This window comes from Molothrus aeneus, unplaced genomic scaffold (assembly GCF_037042795.1).
Source record: "Molothrus aeneus isolate 106 unplaced genomic scaffold, BPBGC_Maene_1.0 scaffold_362, whole genome shotgun sequence".
Lineage (NCBI taxonomy): Eukaryota > Metazoa > Chordata > Aves > Passeriformes > Icteridae > Molothrus > Molothrus aeneus.
In genome coordinates this window covers 37917-52295 of record NW_027099030.1, presented here as the reverse complement: position 1 = coordinate 52295, position 14379 = coordinate 37917, and the positions used below count along the sequence as shown (strand labels likewise).

The following is a 14379-nucleotide window of genomic DNA, read 5'->3' as shown; positions in this document are numbered from 1 at the left end:
GCGGCCGGGACAGGAAAGGAAACAGAAAGTTCCTGGTTTGGGTGGTTTTTAGCGTCGGTGTTTGACAGAGCGGAGCTCAGCTCCCGGGCGCCTCAGCAGAGCCGCAGCTGCACAAAAAGCTTTGGGCCCAAAGGGCCCCGGGCTGAGCCCCACGGCGAGCTGGGAGGGAGGGGAAGGGCCAGAGTGGGGAGAAATGGGCAAAACTGGGGGAAAGTCCTGGCTTGGAGCAGCTGGGGCGGAGTTTGGGGGAAAACGGCTGAGATTTGAGGAGAAGAGCTGGGATTTGGGGAAAAAGGGGAAGGATCGCTTGGAACTGGAGACATTGGGGTCCATCTTGGAGGTGGCGCCGCTGCCGGAATTGTGGCCAAAAAGAGCAGCAGCACCACCAGCATAACCATTGTCACGTTTGGCGCAGAAATAGGAGCCGGAATCCTCGTCCTTGAGGCTGCTCATGGTCAGCGTCACCGAGCTCTGCCCGTTGTCCCTGGAGATCCTGAACCGGCCCTTGACCGAGGGCGCGTATCTGGTGGTGCCACCACCGCTGTTGATCCCTGCGAGCCATTCCAGCCCCTGCCCGGGCCTCTGGCGGATCCACTGCATGCCAAAACTCCCGAAATTGAAGCCGGAGCCGCGGCAGAGGAGGCGCAGGGAGCCCCCGGGGGGCTGGAGGTGCCCCCGGGCTCCAGCAGGGTCACGGCCGCCCGCAGCCCCAAAGGGAAAAAGGGGAGATGGGGATGAGGCCAAAGCTCAGCCCTGGACCCAAACCCTGACCCTGGGCCCCAAACTGGGACCCTTGGAGTTCATCCTCCTCCTCCTCCCGGGTGGGTCCCAGTCCGTTTACTTGCTGGCCGCGCCCACTTGGAGGCTCTCGACCAATCAGGTTTCTTGTGCCCATCTCCCCTTTTTCCCTTTGCGGGTCCAGGCGGCCGTGACCCTGCTGGAGCCCGGGGGCACCTCCAGCCCCCCGGGGGCTCCCTGCGCCTCCTCTGCCGCGGCTCCGGGTTCGATTTCGGGAAATTCTACATGGGCTGGATGCGCCAGAGACCCGGGCAGGGGCTGGAATACGTTGCACAGATCAGCAGCAGTGGTTCCAGCACCTGGTACGCGCCCTCGGTGCAGGGCCGGTTCAGGATCTCCAGGGACAACGGGCAGAGCTCGGTGACGCTGACCATGAGCAGCCTCAAGGACGAGGATTCCTGATCCTATTTCTGCGCCAAAGATGCTGGTGCTGGTTATTGGGGTGCTGATGCTTTTGCTGCTTTAATTCTCCACGCTGGTGGTGGCGCCGCCCCTGTCTGATCCCCTCGTGTCCCCACTCCCCAGACCCTTCCCCCCAAATCTCAGCCCTTGACCCCATTCTTGGCCCTTTGCCTCAGATCTCCCCCATTTCCACCAATGGTGACCAAAGACCCCAAACCCCGACTGGTTCTGCCCCAAACCCAAGCGCTTTGGCCCCAAAACTCGCCCGACTCTGCCCCAAATCCCCACTTGGGGCTCCCGGCCGCAGCCGCTGACCCAAACCTGCCCCGCTGTGCCCAGATCGGGGCCCTTTGGGCGCTTTTGGGGCGCGAGGCTGAGATTTGGGGCCAAGAGCTGAGTGTGGGGCCGGAGCCAGGAGAGGGTTTGGGGCCCATGGGGCAGCGCTGGTGCAAAGGGGGCAGGGCTGGGACCAAGGCTCGGGGTGAAGGTTTGGGGCCAATGGTTGAGTTTGGGGCTGGAGCAGGCGAGGGTTTGGGGTCAGCGCAGGCCATGGGGGAAATGGGGACAAAGGGTCCAGATCTGGGTCAATGGGTGAGGTTTGGGGGAAGGGTCTGAGGGCTGGGGACATTTGGGAACCCAACAACAAAGGCTGGGCTGAAACCACCGTCAATACCATAAACTTCATATTGATAACCAGCATAAGCAGATTTGGCGCAGAAATAGGAGCCGGAATCCTCGTCCTTGAGGCTGTTCATGGTCAGCGTCACCGAGCTCTGCCCGTTGTCCCTGGACATCCTGAACCGGCCCTTGACCGAGGGCGCGTAGCTGGGGTTGCCACCATTGCTTTGGATCCCTGCGACGTATTCCAGCGCCTGCCCGGGCCTCTGGCGGATCCAATACATTCCAAAATTGCCAAAACTGAACCCGGAGCCGCGGCAGAGGAGGCGCAGGGAGCCCCCGGGGGGCTGGAGGTGCCCCCGGGCTCCAGCAGGGTCACGGCCGCTCCCCCAGCCCCAAACCTTCGCTGCTTCTGCCCCAAATTCCCTTGGTCTGGCCCCAAATATCCAACAGAGGTTTCCTGTATGGAAAATTTCCTTAAACCCTGCAATGAGCCCCGATCCCCCCATTGATTAATTGGACGCCTCCCCCTGACTTTGGCACGGCCTCATCCCCATCTCCCCTTTTTCCCTTTGGGGCTGGGGGAGCGGCCGTGACCCTGCTGGAGCCCGGGGGCACCTCCAGCCCCCCGGGGGCTCCCTGCGCCTGCTCTGCCGCGGCTCCGGGTTCACTTTCGGGAGCTTTGCCATGTTCTGGGTCCGCCAGAGGCCCGGGCAGGGGCTGGAATACGTCGCAGGGATCAACAGCGGTGGTGGTTATGCCGAATACGCGCCCTCGGTCAAGGGCCGGTTCAGGATCTCCAGGGACAACGGGCAGAGCTCGGTGACGCTGACCATGAGCAGCCTCAAGGACGAGGATTCCGGCTCCTATTTCTGCGCCAAAGCTGCTGGTGCTGGTGCTGGTTGGGGTGCTTACGGTGCTGGGTATATGGACGGCGCTCTCCATGAGCCCATTCCCAACCAGCATCACCATGAGCACCGTCACCGTCTGTGTCCCTGGCACAGGAACAGGAGCCGGAATCCTCGTCCGTGAGGCCGCTCAGGGTCAGCGTCACCGAGCTCTGCCCGTTGTCCCTGCAGATCCTGACCCGAGCTCGTGTACCAGGGGCTGCCAGCGCTGCTGATTGAGGCAAAGAATTCCGGGGCCTGCCCAGGTCTCTGGCGGATCCAGAGCATGGGGGAACTCCCTGGGGAGGATTCCGGCTCCTGTTTCTGTGCCAGGGACACCGACGGTGACGGCGCTCATGGTGATGCTGGTTGGGAATGGGCCCATGGCCAGCGCCGTCAATATCAGCAGCACCATTAGCACCACCAGCACCAGCAGCTTTGGCGCAGAAATAGGAGCCGGAATCCTCGTCCTTGAGGCTGCTCATGGTCAGCGTCACCGAGCTCTGCCCGTTGTCCCTGGAGATCGTGAACCGGCCCTTGACCGAGGGCGCGTAGCTGGTGTAAGCACCATCGTTGTTGATACTGGCGATGTATTCCAGCCCCTGCCCGGGTCTCTGTCGATACCAGCCCATCCCAAATTTCCCGAAATCGAAGCCGGAGCCGCGGCAGAGGAGGCGCAGGGAGCCCCCGGGGGGCTGGAGGTGCCCCCGGGCTCCAGCAGGGTCACGGCCGCCCGCAGCCCCAAAGGGAAAAAGGGGAGATGGGGATGAGGCCAAAGCTCAGCCCTGGACCCAAACCCTGACCCTGGGCCCCAAACTGGGACCCTTGGAGTTCATCCTCCCCCTCCTCCCGGGTGGGTCCCAGTCCGTTTCCTTGCTGGCCACGCCCACTTGGAGGCTCTCGACCAATCAGGTTTCTTGTGCCCATCTCCCCTTTTTCCCTTTGCGGGTCCAGGCGGCCGTGACCCTGCTGGAGCCCGGGGGCACCTCCAGCCCCCCGGGGGCTCCCTGCGCCTCCTCTGCCGCGGCTCCGGGTTCGATTTCGGGAAATTTGGGATGGGCTGGTATCGACAGAGACCCGGGCAGGGGCTGGAATACGTTGCACAGATCAGCAGCGGTGGTGGTTACACCAGCTACGCGCCCTCGGTCAAGGGCCGGTTCACGATCTCCAGGGACAACGGGCAGAGCTCGGTGACGCTGACCATGAGCAGCCTCAAGGACGAGGATTCCGCCATCTATTTCTGTGCCAAAGATGCTGGTGCTGGTGCTGGTGCTTTTGCTGCCTTTATTCCCCACGCTGGTGGTGGCGCCGCCCCTGTCTCAGCCCCTCGTGTCCCCACTCCCCAGACCCTTCCCCCAAATCTCAGCCCTTGACCCCATTCTTGGCCCTTTGCCCCAGGTCTCCCCCATTTCCACCAATGGTGACCAAAGACCCCAAACCCCGACTGGTTCTGCCCCAAACCCAAGCGCTTTGGCCCCAAAACTCGCCCGACTCTGCCCCAAATCCCCACTTGGGGCCCCAAACCTCAGCCCTTGGCCATTGATCCTCCCCCAGACTCTGCACCAAAGCTCAGCGCTGGGCCCGGGGCTGGGGACACGAATTCAGTCACCAAGAGCGGGGGCGAGGGCTGGGATTTGGGGACATTTGGGGACACAGCGATGGGTGCTTGGCTAAATGCCCCACAACCAGCCCAGCACCGTCACTACAACCAGCATGAGCAGCACCACAATTATCAGCATCTTTGGCACAGAAATAGACGGCGGAATCCTCGTCCTTGAGGCTGCTCATGGTCAGCGTCACCGAGCTCTGCCCGTTGTCCCTGGAGATCCTGAACCGGCCCTTGACCGAGGGCGCGTAGTAGGTGCTGCCACTGGGGCTGATCTCTGCGACCCATTCCAGCCCCTGCCCGGGCCTCTGGCGCATCCAGCCCATCCCAAATTTGCCAAAATCGAACCCGGAGCCGCGGCAGAGGAGGCGCAGGGAGCCCCCGGGGGGCTGGAGGTGCCCCCGGGCTCCAGCAGGGTCACGGCCGCTCCCCCGGCCCCAAACCTTCGCTGCTTCTGCCCCAAATTCCCTTGGTCTGGCCCCAAATATCCAACAGAGGTTTCCTGTGTGGAAAATTTCCTTAAACCCTGCAATGAGCCCCGATCCAGCCATTGATTAATTGGACACCTCCCCCTGACTTTGGCACGGCCTCATCCCCATCTCCCCTTTTTCCCTTTGAGGCTGCGGGCGGCCGTGACCCTGCTGGAGCCCGGGGGCACCTCCAGCCCCCCGGGGGCTCCCTGCGCCTCCTCTGCCGCGGCTCCGGGTTCGATTTTGGCAAATTTGGGATGGGCTGGATGCGCCAGAGACCCGGGCAGGAGCTGGAATACGTCGCAGGGATCACCGACAATGCTGGTTGGACCGGGTACGCGGATTCGGTCAAGGGCCGGTTCAGGATCTCCAGGGACAACAGGCAGAGCTCGGTGACGCTGGCCATGAGCAGCCTCAAGGACGAGGATTCCGCCGTCTATTTCTGCGCCAAATCTGGTCGTACTAGTGGAGGTTGTTGTGCTGCTGCTGCTGCTCAAGCTGTTGATGTTTTTTGGCCCCGTCCCTGTCCCCGTGTCCCAGCCCCTTCCCCACACCCCAAGCCCTCACCCCATTCCTGTCCCCGTGTCCCGGCTCTGAACGGGCTCTGCCCCAAATTCTCAGCTCCTGGCCCCAAATATCAGGTCGGGGCCCACTTGGGGCAATTGCGGCTCCTGAGCTGGACCGGCCTGTGCTGACCCTGCCCTTGAGCCATGGAACGTTCCAGGCGAATCCACCCTCGGACCCATCTGCCTCTCTCAGTGTGGAGCCCTCGGTCCAGGTCAATTCGAGCAATTTAATTTCCCAACAATTTCATGTGGTTTTTTTGGGGGGATAAAAAAGGGTTTTTCCTCCAGAGCCCCAAGGGAGGATTCCAGCCCCAAACCCAGGGAGCGGCCCCCGGCCACCCCGGCCGGTGAGGAGGAAGGGCAGCGCCAGGTGGGAGGAGGAGGAGGAGGAGGAGGAGGAGATGCCTCGATTTTGGGGCTCCCCCCAGTTCCTCCCTGGCAGCTGCCGGGGCGCGGCCGGGACAGGAAAGGAAACAGAAAGTTCCTGGTTTGGGTCGTTTTTAGCGTCGGTGTTTGACAGAGCGGAGCTCAGCTCCCGGGCGCCTCAGCAGAGCCGCAGCTGCACAAAAAGCTTTGGGCCCAAAGGGCCCCGGGCTGAGCCCCACTGCGAGCTGGGAGGGAGGGGAAGGGCCAGAGTGGGGAGAAATGGGCAAAACTGGGGGAAAATTGGAAATCGGGGAACTGATGGCGATGTTTGGGGGAAAAACGGCTGAGATTTGAGAAACGGGGCTGGGAATTGAGGGAAGGATCAGAGGATTCTGGGATTCTTGGGAACAGAGAGGAGAGGGCCTGGGGCCAGATCCACCATCAACACCATAACCAGGAGCAGCAGGATAAACACAAACACTGCTGAAACATTTGGTGCAGAAATAGGAGCCGGAATCCTCGTCCTTGAGGCTGCTCATGGTCAGCGTCACCGAGCTCTGCCCGTTGTCCCTGGAGATCGTGAACCGGCCCGTGACTGATTCTCCATAGCGGGTGGTGCCAGCAGTGTTGATCTGTGCTACGAACTCCAGCCCCTGCCCGGGCCTCTGGCGCATCCAGCCCAGCCCAAAATTGCCAAAATCGAAGCCGGAGCCGCGGCAGAGGAGGCGCAGGGAGCCCCCGGGGGGCTGGAGGTGCCCCCGGGCTCCAGCAGGGTCACGGCCGCTCCCCCAGCCCCAAACCTTCGCTGCTTCTGCCCCAAATTCCCTTGGTCTGGCCCCAAATATCCAACAGAGGTTTCCTGTGTGGAAAATTTCCTTAAACCCTGCAATGAGCCCCGATCCAGCCATTGATTAATTGGACACCTCCTCCTGACTTTGGCACGGCCTCATCCCCATCTCCCCTTTTTCCCTTTGGGGCTGGGGGAGCGGCCGTGACCCTGCTGGAGCCCGGGGGCACCTCCAGCCCCCCGGGGGCTCCCTGCGCCTCCTCTGCCGCGGCTCCGGGTTCAGTTTTGGCAATTTTGCCATGCAATGGATCCGCCAGAGGCCCGGGCAGGGGCTGGATTTCGTCGCAGGGATTGACTATGATGGCGAAACCAGATACGCGCCCTCGGTCAAGGGCCGGTTCAGGATCTCCAGGGACAACGGGCAGAGCTCGGTGACGCTGACCATGAGCAGCCTCAAGGACGAGGATTCCGCCGTCTATTTCTGTGCCAAATCTGCTGGTGCTGGTGGTGTTGCTCTTGCTGATGCTATTGACCATGCCGGACGTGGCACCACCGCTGACTGAGCCCCTCTTGTCCCCAAATCTCAGAGCCATCCCGCAAATCTCAGCTCTTCACCCTTGGTCCCAAATCTCCCCCATTTCCCCCCATGGGCAGCCCTGACCCCAAACCCTCGCCTGGTTCTGCCCCAGAACTCAACCATTGCCCCCAAACCTTCACCCCTGGCCTCCAGTTCAGGCCTCATCCCCATCAGGGCTGGGGGAGATTTGGGTGAAATGGGCAAAATTGGGAGTAAACTCCAGAGTTGGGGCAGCAGGGGCAGAGTTTGGGGGAAAATGGGGAAGATTTGAGGAGAAGGGCTGGGATTTGGGGAAGGATCTCCGGGCATTGCAGACATTTGGCGACCACCACGGGGGCGGTGCCGCTGCCGGCGACGTCAATAAAAACAAAATCAGCGCCCCGATATTTGTGACGCCTGGCGCAGAAATAGGAGCCGGAATCCTCGTCCTTGAGGTCGTTCATGGTCAGCGTCACCGAGCTCTGCCCGTTGTCCCTGGAGATCCTGAACCGGCCCTTGACCGAGGGCGCGTATTCGGTGTAACCACCACCGCTGCTGATACTGGCGACGTATTCCAGCCCCTGCCCGGGTCTCTGTCGATACCAGCCCATCCCAAAATTGCCAAAATCGAACCCGGAGCCGCGGCAGAGGAGGCGCAGGGAGCCCCCGGGGGGCTGGAGGTGCCCCCGGGCTCCAGCAGGGTCACGGCCGCCCGCAGCCCCAAAGGGAAAAAGGGGAGATGGGGATGAGGCCGTGCCAAAGTCAGGAGGAGGCGTCCAATTAATCAATGGCTGGATCGGGGCTCATTGCAGGGTTTAAGGAAATTTTCCACGCAGGAAACCTCTGTTGGATATTTGGGGCCAGACCAAGGGAATTTGGGGCAGACGCAGCGAAGGTTTGGGGCTGGGGGAGCGGCCGTGACCCTGCTGGAGCCCGGGGGCACCTCCAGCCCCCCGGGGGCTCCCTGCGCCTCCTCTGCCGCGGCTCCGGGTTCAGTTTCGGGAGCTTTGCCATGTTCTGGGTCCGCCAGAGGCCCGGGCAGGGGCTGGAATACGTCGCAGGGATCAACAGCGGTGGTGGTTATGCCGAATACGCGCCCTCGGTGCAGGGCCGGTTCAGGATCTCCAGGGACAACGGGCAGAGCTCGGTGACGCTGACCATGAACAGCCTCAAGGTCGAGGATTCCGGCTCCTATTTCTGCGCCAAAGCTGCTGATGGTTATGGTGCTAATGGTGCTGCTGATATTGACGGCGCTGGCCATGAGCCCATTCCCAACCAGCATCACCATGAGCGCCGTCACCGTCGGTGTCCCTGGCGCAGGAACAGGAGCCAGAATCCTCCCCAGGGAGTTCCCCCATGCTCTGGATCCGCCAGAGACCCGGGCAGGCCCCGGCATTCTTTGCCTCAATCAGCAGCGCTGGCAGCCCCTGGTACACGAGCTCGGGGCAGGATCTGCAGGGACAACGGGCAGAGCTCGGTGACGCTGACCCTGAGCGGCCTCACGGACGAGGATTCCGGGTCCTGTTCCTGTGCCAGGGATACAGACGGTGACGGTGCTCATGGTGATGCTGGCTGGGAATGGGGTCATGGAGAGCGCCGTCCATATACCCAGCACCGTAAGCACCCCAACCAGCACCAGCACCAGCAGATTTGGCGCAGAAATAGGAGCCGGAATCCTCGACCTTGAGGCTGCTCATGGTCAGCGTCACCGAGCTCTGCCCGTTGTCCCTGGAGATCCTGAACCGGCCCTTGACCGAGGGCGCGTATTCGGCATAACCACCACCGCTGTTGATCCCTGCGACGTATTCCAGCCCCTGCCCGGGCCTCTGGCGGACCCAGTACATGTCAAAGTTCCCAAAATCGAACCCGGAGCCTCGGCAGAGGAGGCGCAGGGAGCCCCCGGGGGGCTGGAGGTGCCCCCGGGCTCCAGCAGGGTCACGGCCGCTCCCACAGCCCCAAAGGGAAAAAGGGGAGATGGGGGTGAGGCCGTGCCAAAGTCAGGAGGAGGCGTCCAATTAATCAATGGCTGGATCGGGGCTCATTGCAGGGTTTGAGGAAATTTTCCACACAGGAAACCTCTGTTGGATATTTGGGGCCAGACCAAGGGAATTTGGGGCAGAAGCAGCGAAGGTTTGGGGCTGGGGGAGTGGCCGTGACCCTGCTGGAGCCCGGGGGCACCTCCAGCCCCCCGGGGGCTCCCTGCGCCTCCTCTGCCGCGGCTCCGGGTTCGATTTTGGCAAATTTGGGATGGGCTGGTATCGACAGAGGCCCAGGCAGGGGCTGGAATTCGTCGCAAGAATCAACAACGATGGTTCCGGCACCGACTACGCGCCCTCGGTGCAGGGCCGGTTCAGGATCTCCAGGGACAACGGGCAGAGCTCGGTGACGCTGACCATGAGCAGCCTCAAGGACGAGGATTCCGCCGTCTATTTCTGCGCCAAATCTACCAATACTGGTAGCCCTGCTGCTGCTGCTTATGTTGACCATGCTGGTGGTGGCACCACCTCTGTCTGAGCCCCTCTTGTCCCCAAATCTCAGCCCTTGACCCCATTCTTGACCCTTTGCCCCAGGTCTCCCCCATTTCCACCAATGGTGACCAAAGACCCCAAACCCCGACTGGTTCTGCCCCAAACCCAACCGGTTTGGCCCCAAAACTCGCCCGACTCTGCCCCAAATCCCCACTTGGGCCTCCCAGCCGCAGCCGCTGACCCAAACCTCCCCCGCTGTGCCCAGATCGGGGCCCTTTGGGCGCTTTTGGGGCGCGAGGCTGAGATTTGGGGCCAAGAGCTGAGATTTGGGGCCGGAGCCAGGGGAGCGTTTGGGGCCCATGGGGCAGCGCTGGTGCAAAGGGGGCAGGGCTGGGACCAAGGCCCGGGGTGAAGGTTTGGGGCCAATGGTTGAGTTTGGGGCCGGAGCAGGCGGGGGTTTGGGGTCAGCGCAGGCCATGGGGGAAATGGGGACAAAGGGTCCAGATCTGGGTCAATGGGTGAGGATTGGGGGAAGGGTCTGGGGTTTGGGGGCAGGTGGGGACACTGAGATGGGGATGGGGTCAAAATCAGCAGCAGCAGCACCACCCCAACCAGCACCAGCAGTTTTGGCGCAGAAATAGACGGCGGAATCCTCGTCCTTGAGGCTGCTCATGGTCAGCGTCACCGAGCTCTGCCCGTTGTCCCTGGAGATCCTGAACCGGCCCTTGACCGAGGGCGCGTAGTAGGTGCTGCCACTGGGGCTGATCTCTGCAACGTATTCCAGCCCCTGCCCGGGCCTCTGGCCCATCCAGCCCATGTTGAAACTCCCAAAACTGAACCCGGAGCCGCGGCAGAGGAGGCGCAGGGAGCCCCCGGGGGGCTGGAGGTGCCCCCGGGCTCCAGCAGGGTCACGGCCGCCCGCAGCCCCAAAGGGAAAAAGGGGAGATGGGGATGAGAAACCTGATTGGTCGAGAGCCTCCAAGTGGGCGTGGCCTGCAGGGAGAAGGGACAGGACCCAGGTGGGAGGAGGAGGAGGATGAACTCCAAGGGTCCCAGTTTGGGGCCCAGGGTCAGGGTTTGGGTCCAGGGCTGAGCTTTGGCCTCATCCCCATCTCCCCTTTTTCCCTTTGGGGCTGCGGGCGGCCGTGACCCTGCTGGAGCCCGGGGGCACCTCCAGCCCCCCGGGGGCTCCCTGCGCCTCCTCTGCCGAGCATCCGGCTTCGATTTCGGGAAATTCTACATGGGCTGGATGCGCCAGAGACCCAGGCAGGGGCTGGAGTGGCTCGCAGGGATCAGCAGCAGTGGTGGCGACACCAGATACGCGCCGTCGGTCAAGGGCCGGTTCAGGATCTCCAGGGACAACGGGCAGAGCTCGGTGACGCTGACCATGAGCAGCCTCAAGGACGAGGATTCCGCCGTCTATTTCTGCGCCAAAAACGCTTATGATGGTTGGGGTTGGGAGGCTCATGCTGCTGGTTCTAACTTTGACCCCATGCCCATCGCTCTGTCCCCACCTCTCCCATTGCCCAGGTCCTTCCCTCCAACCCCTGGCCCCATTGTTGACCCCCACCGACCCAAATCTGGCCCTTTTTGGCCCCAAATCTCGACCATTTGCGCCCAGGTTTGGGGACCTTGGTTGAGCCTTGGAGGCCAGAGCTGAGGTTTGGTGCCAGGAGCTGAGATTTGGGGCAGAACCAGCTGAGTTTGGGACCAATGGTCACAAGCGAACCCCGCTGAGATCCTGGGCCCAAAGGGCAGAGTTTTGGGGATGAACCTTTGAGATTTGGGTCAAATGCCCAAACCTGCAAAGAACTGTGAGAGGCGAGGAAATGATCCAGGGGACTGAGGGAAAACGGTCAAGATTCAGTTTTAGGAGTAGAGAATTGAGGGTAGAATGTGGGAATTTTGGGGTGTCAGTGGAGGCAACATCTGGGGTGGGTCCACCACCGGCATTGTCAATAAGGTTAGCACCAAAACCACCATAACCACCATAACCACCATAACCACCATAACCACCATAAGCACCATAACCACCATAAGCATCAGCAGCTTTGGCGCAGAAATAGACGGCGGAATCCTCGTCCTTGAGGCTGCTCATGGTCAGCGTCACCGAGCTCTGCCCGTTGTCCCTGGAGATCCTGAACCGGCCCTGCACCGAGGGCGCGTACCAGGTGCTGGAACCACTGGGGCTGCTGATCTCTGCAACGTATTCCAGCCCCTGCCCGGGTCTCTGGCGCATCCAGCCCATGTTGAAACTGCCAAAACTGAACCCGGAGCCGCGGCAGAGGAGGCGCAGGGAGCCCCCGGGGGGCTGGAGGTGCCCCCGGGCTCCAGCAGGGTCACGGCCGCCCGCAGCCCCAAAGGGAAAAAGGGGAGATGGGGATGAGGCCGTGCCAAAGTCAGGGGGAGGCGTCCAATTAATCAATGGCTGGATCGGGGCTCATTGCAGGGTTTAAGGAAATTTTCCACACAGGAAACCTCTGTTGGATATTTGGGGCCAGACCAAGGGAATTTGGGGCAGAAGCAGCGAAGGTTTGGGGCTGGGGGAGCGGCCGTGACCCTGCTGGAGCCCGGGGGCACCTCCAGCCCCCCGGGGGCTCCCTGCGCCTCCTCTGCCGAGCATCCGGGTTCGATTTCGGGAGTTTTGGAATGCTCTGGATCCGCCAGAGGCCCGGGCAGGCGCTGGAATATGTTGCCAGTATCAGCAGCAATGGTGGCAGCACCGCATACACGGCGTCGTTCCAGGGCCGGTTCACGATCTCCAGGGACAACGGGCAGAGCTCGGTGACGCTGACCATGAGCAGCCTCAAGGACGAGGATTCCGGCTCCTATTTCTGCACCAAATGTTTCAGCAGTGTTTGTGTTTATCCTGCTGCTGCTGGTTATGGTGTTGATGGTGGATCTGGCCCCAGGCCCTCTCCTCTCTGTTCCCAAGAATCCCCGAATCCTCTGATCCTTCCCTCAATTCCTAGCCCTGTTTCTCAAATCTTCACGTTTTTCCCCCAAACATCGCCATCACTTCCCCGATTTCCAATTCCACGATGGCGGCGGAGCCATAACCACAGGCATCATGATCATCTCCGTCAGCCCCAGCAGCTTTGGCACAGAAATAGGAGCCGGAATCCTCGTCCCTGAGGCTGCTCATGGTCAGCGTCACCGAGCTCTGCCCGTTGTCCCTGGAGATCCTGAACCGGCCCTGCACCGAGGGCGCGTAGTTGGTGTAGCCCCCACTGCTGTGGATCCCTGCGAGCCACTCCAGCCCCTGCCCGGGCCTCTGGCGGATCCATTGCATGGAGTGAGCCCCGAAATCGAACCCGGATGCGCGGCACAGCAACGCCAGGGAGCCCCCGGGGGGCTGGAGGTGCCCCCGGGCTCCAGCAGGGTCACGGCCGCCCGCAGCCCCAAAGGGAAAAAGGGGAGATGGGCACGGCCAAAGCTCAGCCCTGGACCCAAACCCTGACCCTGGGCCCCAAACTGGGACCCTTGGAGTTCATCCTCCCCCTCCTAGGTGGGTCTCAGTCCGTTTCCTTGCTGGCCACGCCCACTTTGAGGCTCTCGACCAATCAGGTTTCTTGTGCCCATCTCCCCTTTTTCCCTTTGCGGGTCCAGGCGGCCGTGACCCTGCTGGAGCCCGGGGGCACCTCCAGCCCCCCGGGGGCTCCCTGCGCCTCCTCTGCCGCGGCTCCGGGTTCGATTTCGGGAAATTCTACATGGGCTGGATGCGCCAGAGGCCCGGGCAGGGGCTGGAATACGTCGCACAGATCAGCAGCGGTGGCAGCACCAGCTACGCGCCCTCGGTCAAGGGCCGGTTCAGGATCTCCAGGGACAACGGGCAGAGCTCGGTGACGCTGACCATGAGCAGCCTCAAGGACGAGGATTCCGCCGTCTATTTCTGTGCCAAAGATGCTGGTGCTGGTGCTGGTGCTTTTGCTGCCTTTATTGCCCACGCTGGTGGTGGCGCCGCCCCTGTCTGAGCCCCTCGTGTCCCCACTCCCCAGACCCTTCCCCCAAATCTCAGCCCTTGACCCCATTCTTGGCCCTTTGCCCCAGGTCTCCCCCATTTCCACCAATGGTGACCAAAGACCCCAAACCCCGACTGGTTCTGCCCCAAACCCAAGCGCTTTGGCCCCAAAACTCGCCCGACTCTGCCCCAAATCCCCACTTGGGGCCCCAAACCTCAGCCCTTGGCCATTGATCCTCCCCCAGACTCTGCACCAAAGCTCAGCGCTGGGCCCGGGGCTGGGGACACGAATTCAGTCACCAAGAGCGGGGGCGAGGGCTGGGATTTGGGGACATTTGGGGACACAGCGATGGGTGCTTGGCTAAATGCCCCACAACCAGCCCAGCACCGTCACTACAACCAGCATGAGCAGCACCACAATTATCAGCATCTTTGGCACAGAAATAGACGGCGGAATCCTCGTCCTTGAGGCTGTTCATGGTCAGCGTCACCGAGCTCTGCCTGTTGTCCCTGGAGATCCTGAACCGGCCCTGCACCGAGGGCGCGTAGTAGGTGCTGCCACTGGGGCTGCTGATCTCTGCGACGTATTGCAGCCCCTGCCCGGGCCTCTGGCGCATCCAGCCCATCCCAAATTTGCCAAAATCGAACCCGGAGCCGCGGCAGAGGAGGCGCAGGGAGCCCCCGGGGGGCTGGAGGTGCCCCCGGGCTCCAGCAGGGTCACGGCCGCTCCCCCAGCCCCAAACTTTCGCTGCTTCTGCCCCAAATTCCCTTGGTCTGGCCCCAAATCTCCAACAGAGGTTTCCTGCATGGAAAATTTCCTTAAACCCTGCAATGAGCCCCGATCCAGCCATTGATTAATTGGACACCTCCTCCTGACTTTGGCACGGCCTCATC

At 62.1% G+C, this 14379-nt stretch overlaps 8 pseudogenes and 4 gene segments (V, D, J or C); 6 read left to right on the top strand and 6 right to left on the bottom strand.

The window, feature by feature from the left end:
- Window positions 1-48: 48 nt before the first annotated feature.
- Window positions 49-1172, bottom strand: LOC136570776 (Ig heavy chain V region 3-like). The segment is given in 3 exon segments: window positions 49-159; window positions 322-753; window positions 1066-1172. Coding segments are annotated over 3 exon segments (650 nt in total).
- Window positions 1173-2282: 1110 nt separating this feature from the next.
- LOC136570775 (Ig heavy chain V region 6.96-like) lies at window positions 2283-2850 on the top strand (annotated as a pseudogene).
- An 18-nt stretch (window positions 2851-2868) lies between these two features.
- LOC136570774 (immunoglobulin heavy variable 3-21-like) lies at window positions 2869-3632 on the bottom strand (annotated as a pseudogene).
- A 15-nt stretch (window positions 3633-3647) lies between these two features.
- LOC136570773 (Ig heavy chain V region 6.96-like) lies at window positions 3648-4078 on the top strand (annotated as a pseudogene).
- A 3153-nt stretch (window positions 4079-7231) lies between these two features.
- LOC136570772 (Ig heavy chain V region 6.96-like) lies at window positions 7232-7777 on the bottom strand (annotated as a pseudogene).
- An 18-nt stretch (window positions 7778-7795) lies between these two features.
- LOC136570771 (Ig heavy chain V region 6.96-like) lies at window positions 7796-8537 on the top strand (annotated as a pseudogene).
- Window positions 8538-8555: 18 nt separating this feature from the next.
- LOC136570770 (Ig heavy chain V region 6.96-like) lies at window positions 8556-9004 on the bottom strand (annotated as a pseudogene).
- A 26-nt stretch (window positions 9005-9030) lies between these two features.
- On the top strand, window positions 9031-9570 carry LOC136570769 (Ig heavy chain V region 6.96-like). The segment is given in 2 exon segments: window positions 9031-9036; window positions 9241-9570. Coding segments are annotated over 2 exon segments (336 nt in total).
- A 465-nt stretch (window positions 9571-10035) lies between these two features.
- LOC136570768 (Ig heavy chain V region 914-like) lies at window positions 10036-10451 on the bottom strand (the record flags this gene model as incomplete). The annotated part of the segment is given in 1 exon segment: window positions 10036-10451. A coding segment is annotated over 1 exon segment (416 nt), but the record flags the coding sequence as incomplete, so codon positions are not given.
- An 18-nt stretch (window positions 10452-10469) lies between these two features.
- On the top strand, window positions 10470-11164 carry LOC136570766 (Ig heavy chain V region 6.96-like; annotated as a pseudogene).
- Window positions 11165-11312: 148 nt separating this feature from the next.
- On the bottom strand, window positions 11313-12322 carry LOC136570765 (Ig heavy chain V region X44-like). The segment is given in 3 exon segments: window positions 11313-11326; window positions 11472-11883; window positions 12105-12322. Coding segments are annotated over 3 exon segments (644 nt in total).
- A 622-nt stretch (window positions 12323-12944) lies between these two features.
- Window positions 12945-13498, top strand: LOC136570764 (Ig heavy chain V region 914-like; annotated as a pseudogene).
- The last annotated feature ends 881 nt before the right edge of the window (window positions 13499-14379 follow it).